The sequence below is a fragment of the Danio rerio genome, chromosome 15, assembly GCF_052040795.2.
Source record: "Danio rerio strain M-AB ecotype USA chromosome 15, GRCz13ab, whole genome shotgun sequence".
NCBI classification, from domain to species: domain Eukaryota; kingdom Metazoa; phylum Chordata; class Actinopteri; order Cypriniformes; family Danionidae; genus Danio; species Danio rerio.
In genome coordinates this window covers 39,454,297-39,469,431 of record NC_141035.1, presented here as the reverse complement: position 1 = coordinate 39,469,431, position 15,135 = coordinate 39,454,297, and the positions used below count along the sequence as shown (strand labels likewise).

Below are 15,135 nucleotides of genomic sequence, written 5' to 3'. Positions count from 1 at the left end.
TGTCTCTCGTCTGTGTGAATAAACTAGTTCATGCGGCATCGGAGGTATTTTCACGCGGCGAGGCATGACTCGAGCGTGTCAAATCCGTACAATCACACGCTCTCTTCCTCAAAACTGTGACATATAGTATTGCAAATCCAACAAGACAGTGATGCATAGTTGTGCGCCTTCAACCCAAGGCATTTTTCAACATCTTGTACATATATATGTGGGATTTTTCAGAACAGCTGCCATTAATATATCTTATGCCCAAGAAGTATTTGAAGTCATGCTTTAAAGTGTCGGAATGTCATTACATCGGATGAAAGAATGTCTGCCCGAGTGGCAAACAAATGATTCTCGATTTCTTCTCTCGCTAACTCAAACTAATGCCATTCTGAGCTGTTTTGTGCAAATAGGTTTTAGCAACTGGTGTTTTGGGGAGATTTTTAGTGAATTTATTATGTCAGGGTGCATATAGGAATTTTACTCTAAAGCACAGTTTGATTAGCATTACTTAAAAACTAAAGTAACCGTCTGAGATATTATTGTTAGCTAAAAAACTTTATATTATTTATTAAATGTACAATGTTTTTGATGTATAGCACATATAATGTATAGTACACTGCCTGACAAAAGTCTTGTCATCGATACCAGTAGTAAGAGCTACAAATAATAACTTGACTTCTAGTTGATCATTTGGAAAAGTGGCAAAAGGTAGAATTACAGATGAATCATCTGTAGAACTGCATCCCGATCATCACTGCAGGAGACCTATTGGAACCTGTATGAACCCAAGATTCTCATAAAAATCAGTTAAGTTTGGTAAAGGATAAAACCATGGTTTGGGGTTACATTCAGTATGGGGGTATGCGAGAGATCTGCAGAGTGTATGGCAACATCAACAGTCTGAGATGTCAAAACGTTTGTGCTGCTCACCACAGGAGAGGGCAAATTCGTCAGCAGGATAGCGCTTCCTTCTCATACTTCAGCTTCCACAACGTTCCTGAAAGCAAAGAAGGTCAAGGTGCTCCATGATTGGACAGCCCAGTCACCAGACATAAACATTATTGAGCATGTTTGGGGTAACGTGAAGAAGGAAGCATTGAAGATAAATTCAAAGAATCTTGATGAACTCTGGGAGTCCTGCAAGAGCGCTTTCTTTGCCATTCGAGATGACTATATTATTAAGTTATTTGAGTCATTGCAGAGATTATGGTAAGCTTATGGGAGTCATACACAATATAAAATATTTTTCCACTGCACCATGACTTTATTTTTTATGCTGTACATTATTTTTTGTTAAGTGACAAGACTTTTGTCTAAGCAAAGTCAGACCTTACTGTCCAAATTAAATAATTAAAAATCAAGGCTCAATCATATATTATTTTGCTTTTTAAAGAGGAAGAATCAAGAGAAGCAAAAAATTGACAATTTTTGTTGAAATTGTCTAGGTCGTAATTAATTTTTGCAATATTTAGCTTGAATTTATTTGTATTATTTTCAATTTCTACAGATGTTTGGTGACTTAAATATTATTTTAATAAATATATCTGTTTAATAAATCTGTTTTGTTTATATGCACCGATAAATACATTATTAGCCCCTTTAAGCTAGATTTTTTTTCTATAGTCCACAGAACAAACCATCATTATACAATAACTCGCCTAATTACCCTATCCTGCCTTAAAATGTCACTAATCTGTATAGAAGTGTCTTGAAAAATATTTAGTAAAATATTATTTGCTGTCATCATGGCAAAGATAAAACAAACCAGTTGTTAAAAATGAGTTATTACAACTATTATGATTAGAAATGTGTTGATAAAATCTCTCAGTTCATTTATTAAACAGCCAACTTAAGCAGCACGTTTTTACGCAGCAGATGCCCTTCCAGCCACAACCCATTTCTGCGAAACATCCACACACACTCATTCACACTCACACTCATACACTACGGACAATTTAGCCTACCCAATTCACCTGTACCGCATGTCTTTGAACTGTGGGGGAAATTTGAGCACCCGGACTAAACACACATGAACGCAGGGAGAACATGCAAACTCCACACAGATATGCCAACTGACCCAGCCGAGGATTGACCCAGTGACCTTCTTGCTGTGAGGCGACAGCACTACCTACTGCACCTTTGCGTTGCCACATCTTCTTTCAGTTAAACAGAAATTGGAAAAATATAAACAAGGGTGCTAACAATTCCGATATGTATATATATATATATATATATATATATATATATATATATATATATATATATATATATATATATATATATATATATATACTTTCCCCCCCCCCCAAAATCTAAAGTTAAGGCACAGAAAATGTATATACAAAAAAACTGTCAATAGCTAACTCTGACTGCGCCCCTAGCAAAGGTACAACTATAATATATTAAAATGATCCCAATAAAAAAATTATATTGGGAAAATAATATTAAAACGATCCCAAAATCGAATAGTTCCTGAAACTAAACCAGCTCCTGAATGAAAATAGGAAAATGAAAAAATGAAAACAAGAAATAAAAAAATAAAAAAATCAACAACACTGGTTGCAAGTTTTATTTTTATTTCTTTTATTTTTATTTATTTATGTTAATTGTTACATTAAATTGCTATTAAACCATAGTAATAATTACAATGCTACATTATATCTGTGACAACACAGCCTATTAATTGTTTTTGGTAATCTAATAATTTCTTTCACAGAAGTTGCATGAGTCGGTGGATGTTTAATGACTAGAAAGTTTTATTTTTGAATAATTTTAGATGTATTCATTTAACCAATGCTTTTATCCAAAGTAACATGAGGATGTTTAGCCAATTCAAATCCATCCATTTTCTTTTTGTGCAATGTAACAGGTGGTGGCCTTCCTGTCTATGTGGTGGTGATCCTGGTTGTGGGCGGTGTTCTGTTCCTCCTGAACCCATTCATCTGCTTTCTATTGGCCAGATGGAAAAGAAGGCGGAGCCTGAAAGGTAATGGACAGCGAAAAGTCCTCAGCATGTCACTGTTTCTTCTTTGCTCTGTTAGACAGCGTGTCCTAGACTGGTCGACTCCCGGCGACAGCACGCAGCGCAAAAGGGATGAACTGTCTGAATCCTAATATGACTTCTCACTTTTAAATCCATCTCTCTCTCTCTCTTTCTCTTATCTCGCTCGCTGCCTCCTCAGCCATCTGCATCATCCCGCCATCTCTCCTTTCCCCGGCAGCTGTCACTTCCTCCCTTCGTCTCCCCTTATCTCGCCCCTTTTCCTTTCGTCCTCTGTCATTCTCTCTCTCACTCACCCCATCTGTCTTTTTTTCGCCTCGCCCCTTTCCTTCAAACTGTCAGGTGTCTTGTCTCTCCTCTCTCATCTCTGGCTCCCCATTTTTTTCCCTTTTCCCTTCTATTCATGAACCTGTCGCCCTCTCTTCTCGCTTTCAAATTGAACGGCCCTTTTTATCAGTTTATTAAAGCTTCTGTCACAACACAATTTGTAGGGAGGAAACCAATAATTGAAATGGCGCACGATGAATGTTTCCGTACACAAACAATCTGGTGTTCTGTCATTTTTTTAATGTTTTGGCTTTCTGTCGAATTTCTGTCATGATGTCCTACTTGCGTGACCTTTGACCTGTTACAATTCGCTCTCTTTTTGGTTTTGTGCATCCAGGGGACACCAGCAGCATTTCACAGGAGACCAAAAGTGAGGAGCAGAGGTGAGTCGTGTTGGTGCACTCAATAAAAGCTCTTTTGCAGGTTTGCCCACCCAGTTCTGACTCCTAAGAGATCTAAACTGGGTAAAATAATAACAAAAACTAGAATTTAACAGTTTCTGAGCGACAGTACAAAAAACTGTTAAAAAACCAGTGCTAAACCAGTTGCTGTGATGCTTAAAAATTATACCATCCACAGCAGTGCCATATAACAAACTTTTTTGTTTACACAAAGAAACTTTCAGTGAAATATTTTTTCCAATGCAAATGTAAAAATGCCCCTGTTCTGCTTTTCTTGGCACCTTTCTTCTGATAATGCACTGAAATTACAGAAATTCAAGCTTTAAATACCTGACAAACAGCTTGTTGTTGATCCCAGTAGTAAAAACTTGACTTCTAGTTTTTCATTTGGAAACGAGACAGAAGGTACATTTTTCCTCTGAATCATCTGTTGAACTGCATCCCAATCATCACAAATACCACATGAACCCATGATTTTCATAGAAATCAGTCAAGTTTGGTGAAGGAAAAATCATGGTTTTGGGAAACATTCAGTATGGGGGCTTGCGAGAGATCTGCAGAGAGGATGGCAACATCAACAGCCTGAGATATCAAGACATTTGTGCTGCCCATTACATTACAAACCACAGGAGAGGGCAAATTCTTCAGCAGGATAGCGCTCCTTCTCATACTTCAGCCTCCACATCAAAGTTTCTGAAAACAAAGAAGGTCAAGGTGCTCCAGGATTGACCAGCCCAGTCACCTGACATGAACATTATTAAGCATGTCTAGTATAAGATGGAGGAGGCATTGAAGATGAATCCAAGATGAATCCAAAGTATCTTAATGAACTCTGGGAGTCCTGCAAGAACACTTTCTTTGTCATTCCAGATGACTTATTGATAAGTTATTTGAGTCATTGCAGAGATGTATGGATGCAGTCCTCCAAGCTCATGGGAGTCATACACAATATTTATTATTTTTCCACTGCAGCAGGACTTTGTATTCTACACTGTACATTATTTCTGTTAAGCGACAAGACTTTTGTCTAAGCAAAGTCAGTCCTTATTTTCCTAATAAAATAATTAAAAATTAAGGCAGGATCATATTTTATTTTGGTAAAGTAAGCCTAATCTAGAGGCCTTTGCCTTTTATATAAGCCACTTCTTATATCAAATGATCAGCTAGAAGTCAAGTTATTATTTGTTGTTCCTAAAACTTGGATAAGCGACAAGACTTTTGTCAGATAGTGTACACTCTTAATTGTTTATGTTCAATCCACTTAAATTTGTAAAAAGATAAAAGTTAACATAATCAATTTCTGGTGGGACAACATGAAGGACTTGTTTGGAACCCAGCATTTTATTACAGTGCAGGAAAATTGTAACATTTTTGAGTGAGATGCTAATGGTCCAATCTGATTCAATGATTTATGCTAAGCTAAGCTAATAGTGCTCAAGCCAGATTCAAAGATTGGATTCAAAAATGGTAAAACTCTAACACTATAGGACTTGTTAAAACAGCTCCAAAAAGAAAAGTGGAGTGTTCCTTTAAAGACCCTTTAATGGAATGGAAAAGTTACTATGTTAAAGGTTGTTAATGGAAACATCTACTGTATGTCAATGAACCTTTAATTTAGAGTGTAGGATTGTCAGGGCTCTCATCAGTGCAATTAATTAATTGACATGAGTTGTTTTGACTTACATATTTTAATGAATGTTTGTTTAACTTAATTTAAACATGTTCAGTGAACTCAATTTCATAGGGAGAAATGGTTTAGACTTTAATATTGAATGTTATGTTAAGATTCGTAAAAATTTTATAGCAAAACACAGATTACAGATCCAGTTAAGTCAACACAACTTAAATGATCTAAGTTAATGACAATATTTAATATATTGCACGTTTTCCCCGTGTTCACATGTATCCTCCGAGTGCTCCAGTTTCCACGAGTTCAAAGACATGCATAGTGTTTGTGTGAGATTGAGAGTGTATGGGTGTGTCCCATCAATGGGTTGCAGCTGGAAGGGCATCCGCTGTGTAAAACATTTGTTGGATAAGTTTGTTGTTCATTCCGCTGTGGCAACCCTTGATAAATAAAGGCACTAAGTCGAAAAGAAAATGAATGAATGAATATTTAATATATTAGTTAAGTAGTAAATACCCAGTACAATAAAGTTTAAACTACTCAATTGTATTAAAGCAATGACTTTGCACAGTTTAATTAAGTAAACTTAACAGATATATATTTGCAGTGTTTCAGATTGGTTGTCAGAGTAGTTGTGTCAAAAGTTTAATACTTGGAATAGGGAATGCGAACAAACCCATGTGCCGAAATTTGAGCTAAAGTAATGGTGATTGTGAGCCTTAGTGGGCTGCACTAACAAGCTAGTCCAGCATGCTGCGATGGCTCAAAGGCATTCAGAACAACTTCTGCCTGTCTGGATGAGCTTCCAGTGGCTACAGAAGCCCTCAAGACGATATATAGAAACGTTGCTTAGCTTGCATCTCCATAAATAGACTCCAGAGAAGTACAGAGTGTTCATTTCACCAGCCTACAGGTGACAGAGTCATGAGCTGCAAAAATAAAACAGAGCGACAAAAAAGAAGCAGAATAGACAAAAGTCTTGAAGTTTTAGTGGGATATTAAAAAGAGAAACCAAATACATCTTGTGTATGCAGCTTGAAATTAAACAAGCCATGAGATTTCGCGTTTATTTGAAATGGCTTATAATAATGCACCCGAAATTTTACATATTTCAGACATCTGTATTTATCCGCAGCTCCTTCCTTGCTTGCAGAAGTTCTTCTGTCTGGATTTCTGGCATGCAGTTGTGATGTGTTGTGAATGTGAAAGTTTCTCTCTGTTTCTGCAGGTCCACAGCGAGCAGCTCGACCCGCTATGCGAGCAGAGAGCTTATCAACGCCTCGGCACAGCGAACGCTCCTCGTCGACAGCAGCTCAGAGCCTGACAGCAGCGTCTATGAGAGCTACGGACGGGTAAATCACCGGACACTCACGCAGTCTTGTCTAGCATTTCCTATGATTTTGTTCTACCTAGGGAGGTGAAAACAACATTCAGATAAAAACACATGAAAGGAACATTTGTTGGCTTGTAATAAAAGATCACAGCAGAATACCCAATGCATAGTCCCACTGAACACATCCTTTCTTTTTTTTCTTTCCTGACATCTCAATAGCAGGAGAATCCTCATTATTACTACCCAACTGAGGCCTACAGTCCTGCCCTGTACGCTCACCCTGAAGGCCCTGAGGATTACGGTGAGGCTTAGCTGAATGTGGTTAGGTAGAGATTTTAAAGCATAATTATTGTATAATGTTGTTTTTTTTTTTTTTTTTACATTTTAAATCCGTTCCCTCATTACTTTCTCAAAACTGGTCTATTTAAAGGTCTCATGAAGTGCTTTGAAATGTGATATTTTTTATTTGATGTTTGACGTAATCTTAACTGAAACAGGAAGACAAGGCGGGATTTATAGTAGCCCTCCCCTTTAAAAAACAGCCAATGACAATTTTTCTTGAGTGGTTGAGCTCAAGTCCATCAAATGAAAAGTAAATGAGAAGCATCTCAGTGTGTTTCTCAGTGTGTTTTGTAGCCTGTCAATAGGATGCAGTTTGTTAGGATCGAAAATGAAGGGGGATTTATTTGGCACAAATGTAAAAAAAAAAAAAAAATCAAGCAAAAAGGTGAAAGTGACAAAATAACAATAAAGAAAAATAAACTAGTGACTTCGAAGACTTCGATGCATGTATCAAAAAAATTATACATCTCGTTGTGAAGCAGTGTACCGAGCTTGATTCATTTTGCCTTAATAATTTTCACCTATACCCACTTGACTGCTTCGAATTTTAATCCAATGGATTAAACACGCTTGTGGGTTAGTAAAGTGTATAGCGAGAGATCAGGCGTCGAATATTCACATTTGTACTGTTTCAAAGCACTGTGCCAGTCCCACGCACCAGTAATTCAACTAAAATACAATTAATTGTAAAAAGCTTTATTTTATTTTTTTTTTTTTTTTGAGCCCAGAAACCTCACTCCCATTCGCCTCCCATGCATGAACTGGTTCGATTCCCTCTCGGAAATGAGTGTGTGGGTGATGGACCGGTTGGAAAATAATAGACCTAAATAATTTTGAATACCTTAATTTTTACTACATTTATTGTGGTGTAATGCACATACAATGGGTGACACTTCAAAATGACCATTAATACTGCATGTGGCGCCGCAGCGCTTTTGTGGGATTAAGAACGTATTTTAGGTGTAATAGCAGTTTGCAACTATGCCACCAGGGGGCACAAAGACAGCTGTAAGTACCCTGCTACTAGTAAATGAAGATGAAATAGTGAAATAAAGCATTATAATTCCTTCATAAATTATTAAAAACTTGTTAACATGCTTTATTATCATTGTAAACTTGTTATAGTTGCTAGGGATTTCTAAGTGTTTGTAGCCAAATGAGTTCTGAGTGCTTGTAGGCCATTGCTATGCAATAGTTAGGGTGTTTTTAGCTTTTTAGAGTGCTTTCACACCTGCCTTATTTAGTTTGGTTGAATCGGACTAGAGTTTGTTTTCCCTCTTGGTGCGGTTCGTTTGGGCAGTTGTGAATGCAGCAATCATACTCAAGTGCACACCAAAAGCGGACCAAAAAAGCAGGGGAGAGGTGGTCTCGGTATGGTTTTAAATGAACCTTGGAGCGGTTTGTTTGTAGTGAGAATATCATTCAAACTAAAACAGACCCAACTGCAAAAAGTGCTGCGCCTTTTGGACTAATTCAGCTGCAATAGGCCGATGCATTGCATTATGGTATATGGAGGAAAATATTTGTTGACAGCGCCTTACCAATAGAGAGAGAGAGAGAGAGTGGAAAACATTACCTGATGGATCATTGGTTATATTTCCGCAAGATGACCATGTCGCAGTTTAGCTAAATAATTCACAACTCCTCCTGAAGTGACAAGTGATGCATTAAAACATAGTTTTTCAGCCGGGCCACGCTTCATTCTCAAAATGTATAGTTTGTCTAAAGCAAGGATACAATCAGTCAGCGCAGTCATCCCTCCATTGTAAAAAACTACATTTTGTGTCTGCCGGTTTGTTTACTTGAGGGAGTTCATTGGTATGTTCCTGCACGTGAATTCTGACCAATCGATTAGCAGTTTAGGCACTATGTTCAACAACATCTGGCCAATGAGAGATGTGGATTTTGTCAGATGAGTGCATTTTGGTTCTTTTCAATTGGTTTGGACCAAAGCCAGCAGTGTGCTGTGAAAATGACCCAAAGACGACAGAAGATGCAACAATGTAAATGGTTTCCGCTACATTCATTCTTCTATGGTGGGGCACCACACCAAAATACATCCCGCCACGGCTACATTACAGCTTCTTATTAATTGAAAACATTCATTCATTGTTGTTTTGGTTGTTGTTTGTAATAGCGGGTGATTATCGCACCTAAACGTATTAAAAGGTAAGTGAATTATGACAGCCTGAACTTTTCTGTTACCGTAGTAGGGCTGTGCGTTATTTAACACTTTAAGGTGACGTGCTGACAGAATGACTGACTTACTGACAGGTGTGCAATACGTGAGGCCAGCAAACATGACGTAGCTTTCAGTTAGGATGAACACAGTTTCCAAAACTATAATCTATTTAAAGATAAAGGTCTGTGATTCTGCATGCAAAGACTTGAGAGCGCACAAGAAGATCTGCGCTTGAGCAGCGTGTTTGAGGGCGTGAAAGAAGTTTTGTGCACGAGCAAATGAAATCGCAAAGCAAAGATTGGCATGCTCGTATTAACGTTACATAAATGCGACCCCGACGTGTAATACTGCGCTCACCACATTTCTCCATTTGTCATTGAAATACGCTATAGGTAGTTGGTAGATTTGTTTAAAAGACCTGACGCAACAGCTGGAAAAAAATCCCAGAGGAAACACTTATGTATTATTTATTGCCCTTTGTCCGGACCAAATGAAGCGAACTACAGATATGAAAGCACCCTTAAGCATATCGCTATGCAGTTGCTTAGGTAATCTGAGTGTCTGTAGGTCGTCGCTATGCAGTTGTTAGGGTGTTTGTTTGTTTGTAACTAAAAACGAAGTGGTTGTTAGGTTGTTTTTACTTTTTGAAGCCTATCGCTGTGAGGTTGCTCATGTGTTCTGAGTGTTTATAGTTCATCACTGTGCAGTCGGCAAGTGTTCGTTGTTGTCTAGATATTACAGTTGAAGTCAGAATTATTAGCCCCCCTAAATTATTAGACTGCTTGTTTATTTTTTCCCTTATTTCTTTTTAACGGAGAGAAGATTTTTTTCAACACATTTCTAAACATAATAATTTTAATAACTCATTTCTAATAACTGATTTATTTTATCTTTACCATGATGACTGTGAATAATATTTGAATAGATATTTTTCAAGACACTTCTATACAGCTTAAAGTGACATTTAAAGGCTTAACTAGGTTAATTAAGTTTACAAGGCAGGTTAGAGTAATAAGGCAAGTTATTGTATAATGACGGTTTGTTCTGTTGATTATTGAGAAAAAAAGAATAGCTTAAAGGGGCAAATAATTTTGTCCCTAAAATGGTTAAAAAAAAAAACTCAAAACTGCTTTTATTCTAGCAGAAATAAAACAAATAAGACTTTCTCCAGAAGAAAAAATATTATCAGACACACTGTGAAAATGTTCTAGCTCTGTTAAACATCATTTAGAAAATATTTTAAAAAATCGAAGAGAGCTAATAATTCTGACTTCAACTGTATATGTCTCTGGCCCATTCTTCAACGTGGGATCTGTTCACCCTGTTGATCATGTGCCAGTAGAAAATCATTTAGACTAGCTTATCTCTCTTCAACAAGCCACATGATTTATAGTGTCATTCATGCCTGTACCACAAACAACATGTGACTTGTTTATTATTCACTCATCGTGAAACAAGGATTTGAGCAAACCTGAGAGCGATCCTTTCCATAGCAGACATAACAACGAAATGTTTTATCTCTGTCTGATTGTTACGGGATGCGTTTTAGATCAGTTCATTGTCCTATATTTCTTCTTTTAAAAGCTCTTTTGTTTTGATGCAGAGCGAGCATTCAATATTTGAGCAAACCCCTCCAGTGACGGTTGGTTTTGGATTAGTTAACAATTAAAGCGTTTGAATGTACACGGTTGAAGTATTCATGTGCTGAGAGTCCTTTTCTCTCAGTGCTCTGAGTGCTTTTAGTTCATCACTATGCATTGCTAGGATCTCACTATACAGTTGCTTGGGTGTTCTGAGTTTTTGTAGTCAATTAATATGCATCTCTAGGGTGTCACTATGCAGTTGCTAGGCTGTTCTTAGTGTTTGTTAGTATGTTTTGAGCTTTTGTTTCCCATTGCTATACGTTCTGTGTTTGTAGTCTTTTGCTATGTGTAGGCAGGGTTTCACTATGCTGTTGCCAGTGGTGGAAAGAGTACTGAAAAATCATACTTAATCATACATAAGTAAAAGTACCATTACTTACCTAAAAATGTAGTGCAAGTAGAGTAAAACTATCTGTTGTAAATATTACTCAAAGGGTGAGTAAAAAGTAGCCCTTTCAAAAGTACTCAAGAGTTGTGAGTATTGTGCTGTAAAAGCTGATGCATTTACATGCAATTTGTGGATGTGTGTAAACGTAACATTCTGTAGTGCAATTAGTTATTATGCCGGAGACAAACAACATCATAAGACATTATTTTAGGTTAGATTTAGGTTGTGATATCCAGTGACCAAATATCAATGTCAGTCCAGCGTCTAAAGACAACAATACTTTGATGTCCATTAACAACGTCAAATGACATTGATATTTGGTTAATTTTAGATTGCGTAAGAAAGTGACCAAAATCCAACGTCGAACCAACATCTTAAATTATCTCGATGTCATATTGACATCAACTACTGACATTTATTCATCAGGTATGCCAACTAAAATCCTGTTACCCGCACCGCCTGCCCTGCACATAGTGTTGTATTTATACTTCTGTGTGCTGTTTGTGTTGTTCTGCAATAACACTTCCCAAATGCTAGCTGATAGTAGATTTTATCTTCCTCTGTGTCGAGTTTCTTCGCTGGTGTCTTGTTTTTTCTGAACGCTACCTTAATGTACAAGTAGCTAAAACAACAACTTTAATCATAAGGTAAACACAAAACTAAAGTTTTCATCTAGAGCTACTTCATGGGACTCGACACTTGTAAGCACTCGCTCTATCAGGCTCGCGGCTTTCACCCCCGCCCACATTCATCACAGGTACCAAGCCAACCAATCACAGAGCTTATGCTACACATTGTTGCATCGTGTAGTTAAAACGATGTGGAGGGGGGGGTGTGGAGTGTGGAATTCCGGGAGTTTTTCAGGAGACAGAACGTTAAGGGAGATGGGTCTGAAATACTGGAGACTCCCGGGAAAAACGGGAGTGTTGGCAGGTATGGTATGGACTATCCTGTTGAACAACATGGCGAAAAGTCCTACAAGACGGTAATAGTTTAATGTAGGTGTTTACATGTCTGTACTGCACTTCAATAATCGCCATACTCCACATGTCTTAATCCGATTTCTGTTTAGTTCGATTATGACCTTAATCTGATTAAATGAATCAAAAACCACTGTTTACATGGTCGACTCTTAATCAGAGTATAGTCTTATCAAATTAAAACCGGATTATTGGTGTCCATGTAAACATACTCAGTAATGATTAATGTTTAATATTTTAAAATGTCATTTCTATGTTTTCACTGTACAGCGAATGACTTGTTTGTTATTAACTTAGGGAAACTTACGGATTTGAGTAAGCTTAAGAATGAAAGTGAACCTTTCCTTTGCAGACATATCAAATGATGTCATAAAAAAAACTCTCTGATTGTACAGTTGTTTTCTTTCTAGCGACAGTTGTTTTTCGATTAGTTAGCAATTAAGCCATTTGAATGTTCACAGTTGATGTGCTGAGTTTGCTTCCCTCCAGATGGCAGACACGGCACAAGCCCTTTCACTCATGTCTATGAGGAGGTGAGAGGAATGTATGAGGACCTGCAAGCCTGCTCACCGCTGCCCCCTGCTGCACACATTCATCCACAAGCGCCGTTTTCCACTTATTATGAGGTGGGTCTGATCCAGCAAACATTTGGTTCTGTTTTGGTTAAAGTTAAATGTTAAATGATAATTTAAGCTCATATATTTCTTATCTAAATTCTCAGTTTTAATTCAAATGATTTATGTTGTACGCAAGCTCTATAATGATTATTGCACTGAGTGATGGTATTGGATGATGGTGGTGCAATAGTTTTCATATAACAGATTCTCTCCGCAGATTCTATTTTGTTTATGGATGTCATTTATTTGGATTTTTTCTCTATAGGGAAGAGCATACAGTAAAGCTGATGTGGACGTAACAATTGGAGCTTATGATTCAATGGTGTACAGACGCAGAAGAGATACAGACCTGCCGTTTGAGCTCAGAGGCGAGCTGGTTTAATAAGGGTTTATCTGGCGTATATGGTCTGCTCAGGTCAGGTTTAGGAGTTTCTAAAACATTCCTTTTTTTGCATTGTCTGGTTTTACTTATATGTGTTTAAAATTTTCCTGTTTGAAGAAGATTTGATTAGATAATTCATATTTAATTTGTTCTATAAATATTTAATTTGTTTTTTGTTTCTATAATCATTTTATTTGAGATATTTTTAGATTTCTCTGTAATAATCCAACAAATAAATTACTTGTAGAGCACCATTTAATACGTTTTTTTTAAATAAGTCATCTTTTATTTGTTTAAAACACAATACTAAGAGTCATATTATCAAATGCAATTGAAGTCAGAATTATTAGCCCCCCCCTGTTTATTTTTTCCCTAATTTCTGTTTAACAGAGAGAAAAAAAATTCAACACATTTCTAAACATAATAGTTTAAATAACTCATTTCTACTAACTGATTTATTTTATCTTTGCCATGATGACAGTAAATAATATTTGACTAGATATTTTTCAAGACACTTCTATACAGCTTAAAGTGACATTTAAATGCTTAACTAGGTTAATTAGGTTAACTAGGCAGATTAGGGTAATTAGGCAAGTTATTGTATAACGATGGTTTGTCCTGTAGACAAGCAGAAAAAAAAGCTTAAAGAGCTAATATTTTTACCTTAAAATGTTTTTTTATTATGTTTTTTTTTTTATTCTAGCTGAAATAAAAAAAATAGGACTTTTCCCCAGAAGAAAAAAATGATCAGAAATACTGTGAAAATGTCCTTGCTCTGTTAAAAATAATTTGGAAAACATAAAAAAATAAATAAAATTGGAAAGTGGACTAATAATTCTGATTTCAACTGTAAATGGTTTCTTTTTTTATTAGTATTATTTTATTTATTTGTTTATTTATTTTTTTCTGCGACATTACTTTAGTTTTAAGTTACATGCTCCTTCAGAAATTATTGTAATAGTATTATTTGGTGGTAAAAAATACATTTTGAACAATAATTAATGTTTTGTGCTACTTAACGTTGTAATGAAAACTTGATATCTTAATAAATAGAATGTTTAAAAAACAGTAATATGATACATAAATGTAATTATTTTGTATACTGTTAAAAAAATCTTACTGCTTTGAGATTGTTTAGTTGAATCAAACATAACAACATAACACAAACATAAAAACATTTGTTGTAATGGTTTTTTTGTCATATCATTTGTTACAGTGTATTAACACATACAAAATTAGGTCATTGTGACATATAATAATCAGGTACTATTGCATAATATGTCACGGAATTGTATTACACTTTAAAAACTGCTGGGTTCCACACAATCCCTTTATTAAGTTCCTTCATAATCATTTTTACAAATATACGCAGATTTAATGTAAAACAATTACTTTATTTATCCCCTAAAAAACTTAAGAATTGTGTTTTAATTCATTTTAAATGAGTAATCTGAACAAGCAGCAAAATCCATTTTGAGTGTACTATTTGTATTATAGGGGTCTTAATTATGTAATTAGTCATATAATATAAAGTCTGACTCTTATTTGAAGTTTAGTGTGTACATTTCTGGGACGTTCAAGTGTTCTCAAACACCCTTTGTAATAAAAATCTCTAATAAGAACACAGGGGTTATGTAATTCAGCTTTGTAAGTGATGAGTTACTATCAGACATGCTATTATTTATCCTGGGCTTAATGGTTTTTCCTGATGGCATGATTTCCTCTTGGGATTCTTGGAAAGCGTGGATGCTTTGTCCCTAGAGGAAGGCTGTGAATGTGAGAACAAGGATAAAAGTCTTGGATCCTTGAGTCTGAGGAAGCCTACAACAATAACAACAACAGCAGCAGCAGCAGCAGCCTTCAATGGCACTGGTTTGTGTTCTCGTCATGTATATGTCATCACAAGGATTAAACAAGGAAAATA

At 36.2% G+C, this 15,135-nt stretch overlaps 1 protein-coding gene across 10 annotated transcripts in view; it reads left to right on the top strand.

Moving 5' to 3' along the window:
* Positions 1-14,833, top strand: part of nphs1 (NPHS1 adhesion molecule, nephrin) — a 486,431-nt gene extending 471,598 nt beyond the window's left edge. For 7 of the 10 annotated variants that reach the window (XM_087283293.1, XM_087283292.1, XM_087283289.1 and 4 more), the window contains 6 exons: positions 2,858-2,974; positions 3,654-3,699; positions 6,573-6,696; positions 6,897-6,978; positions 12,702-12,838; positions 13,095-14,833. In XM_087283293.1, coding sequence (XP_087139419.1) covers positions 2,858-2,974; positions 3,654-3,699; positions 6,573-6,696; positions 6,897-6,978; positions 12,702-12,838; positions 13,095-13,211 — 623 coding nt within the window. In that variant the 3' untranslated portion in view covers positions 13,212-14,833. 10 annotated transcript variants of the gene reach the window in all.
* The last annotated feature ends 302 nt before the right edge of the window (positions 14,834-15,135 follow it).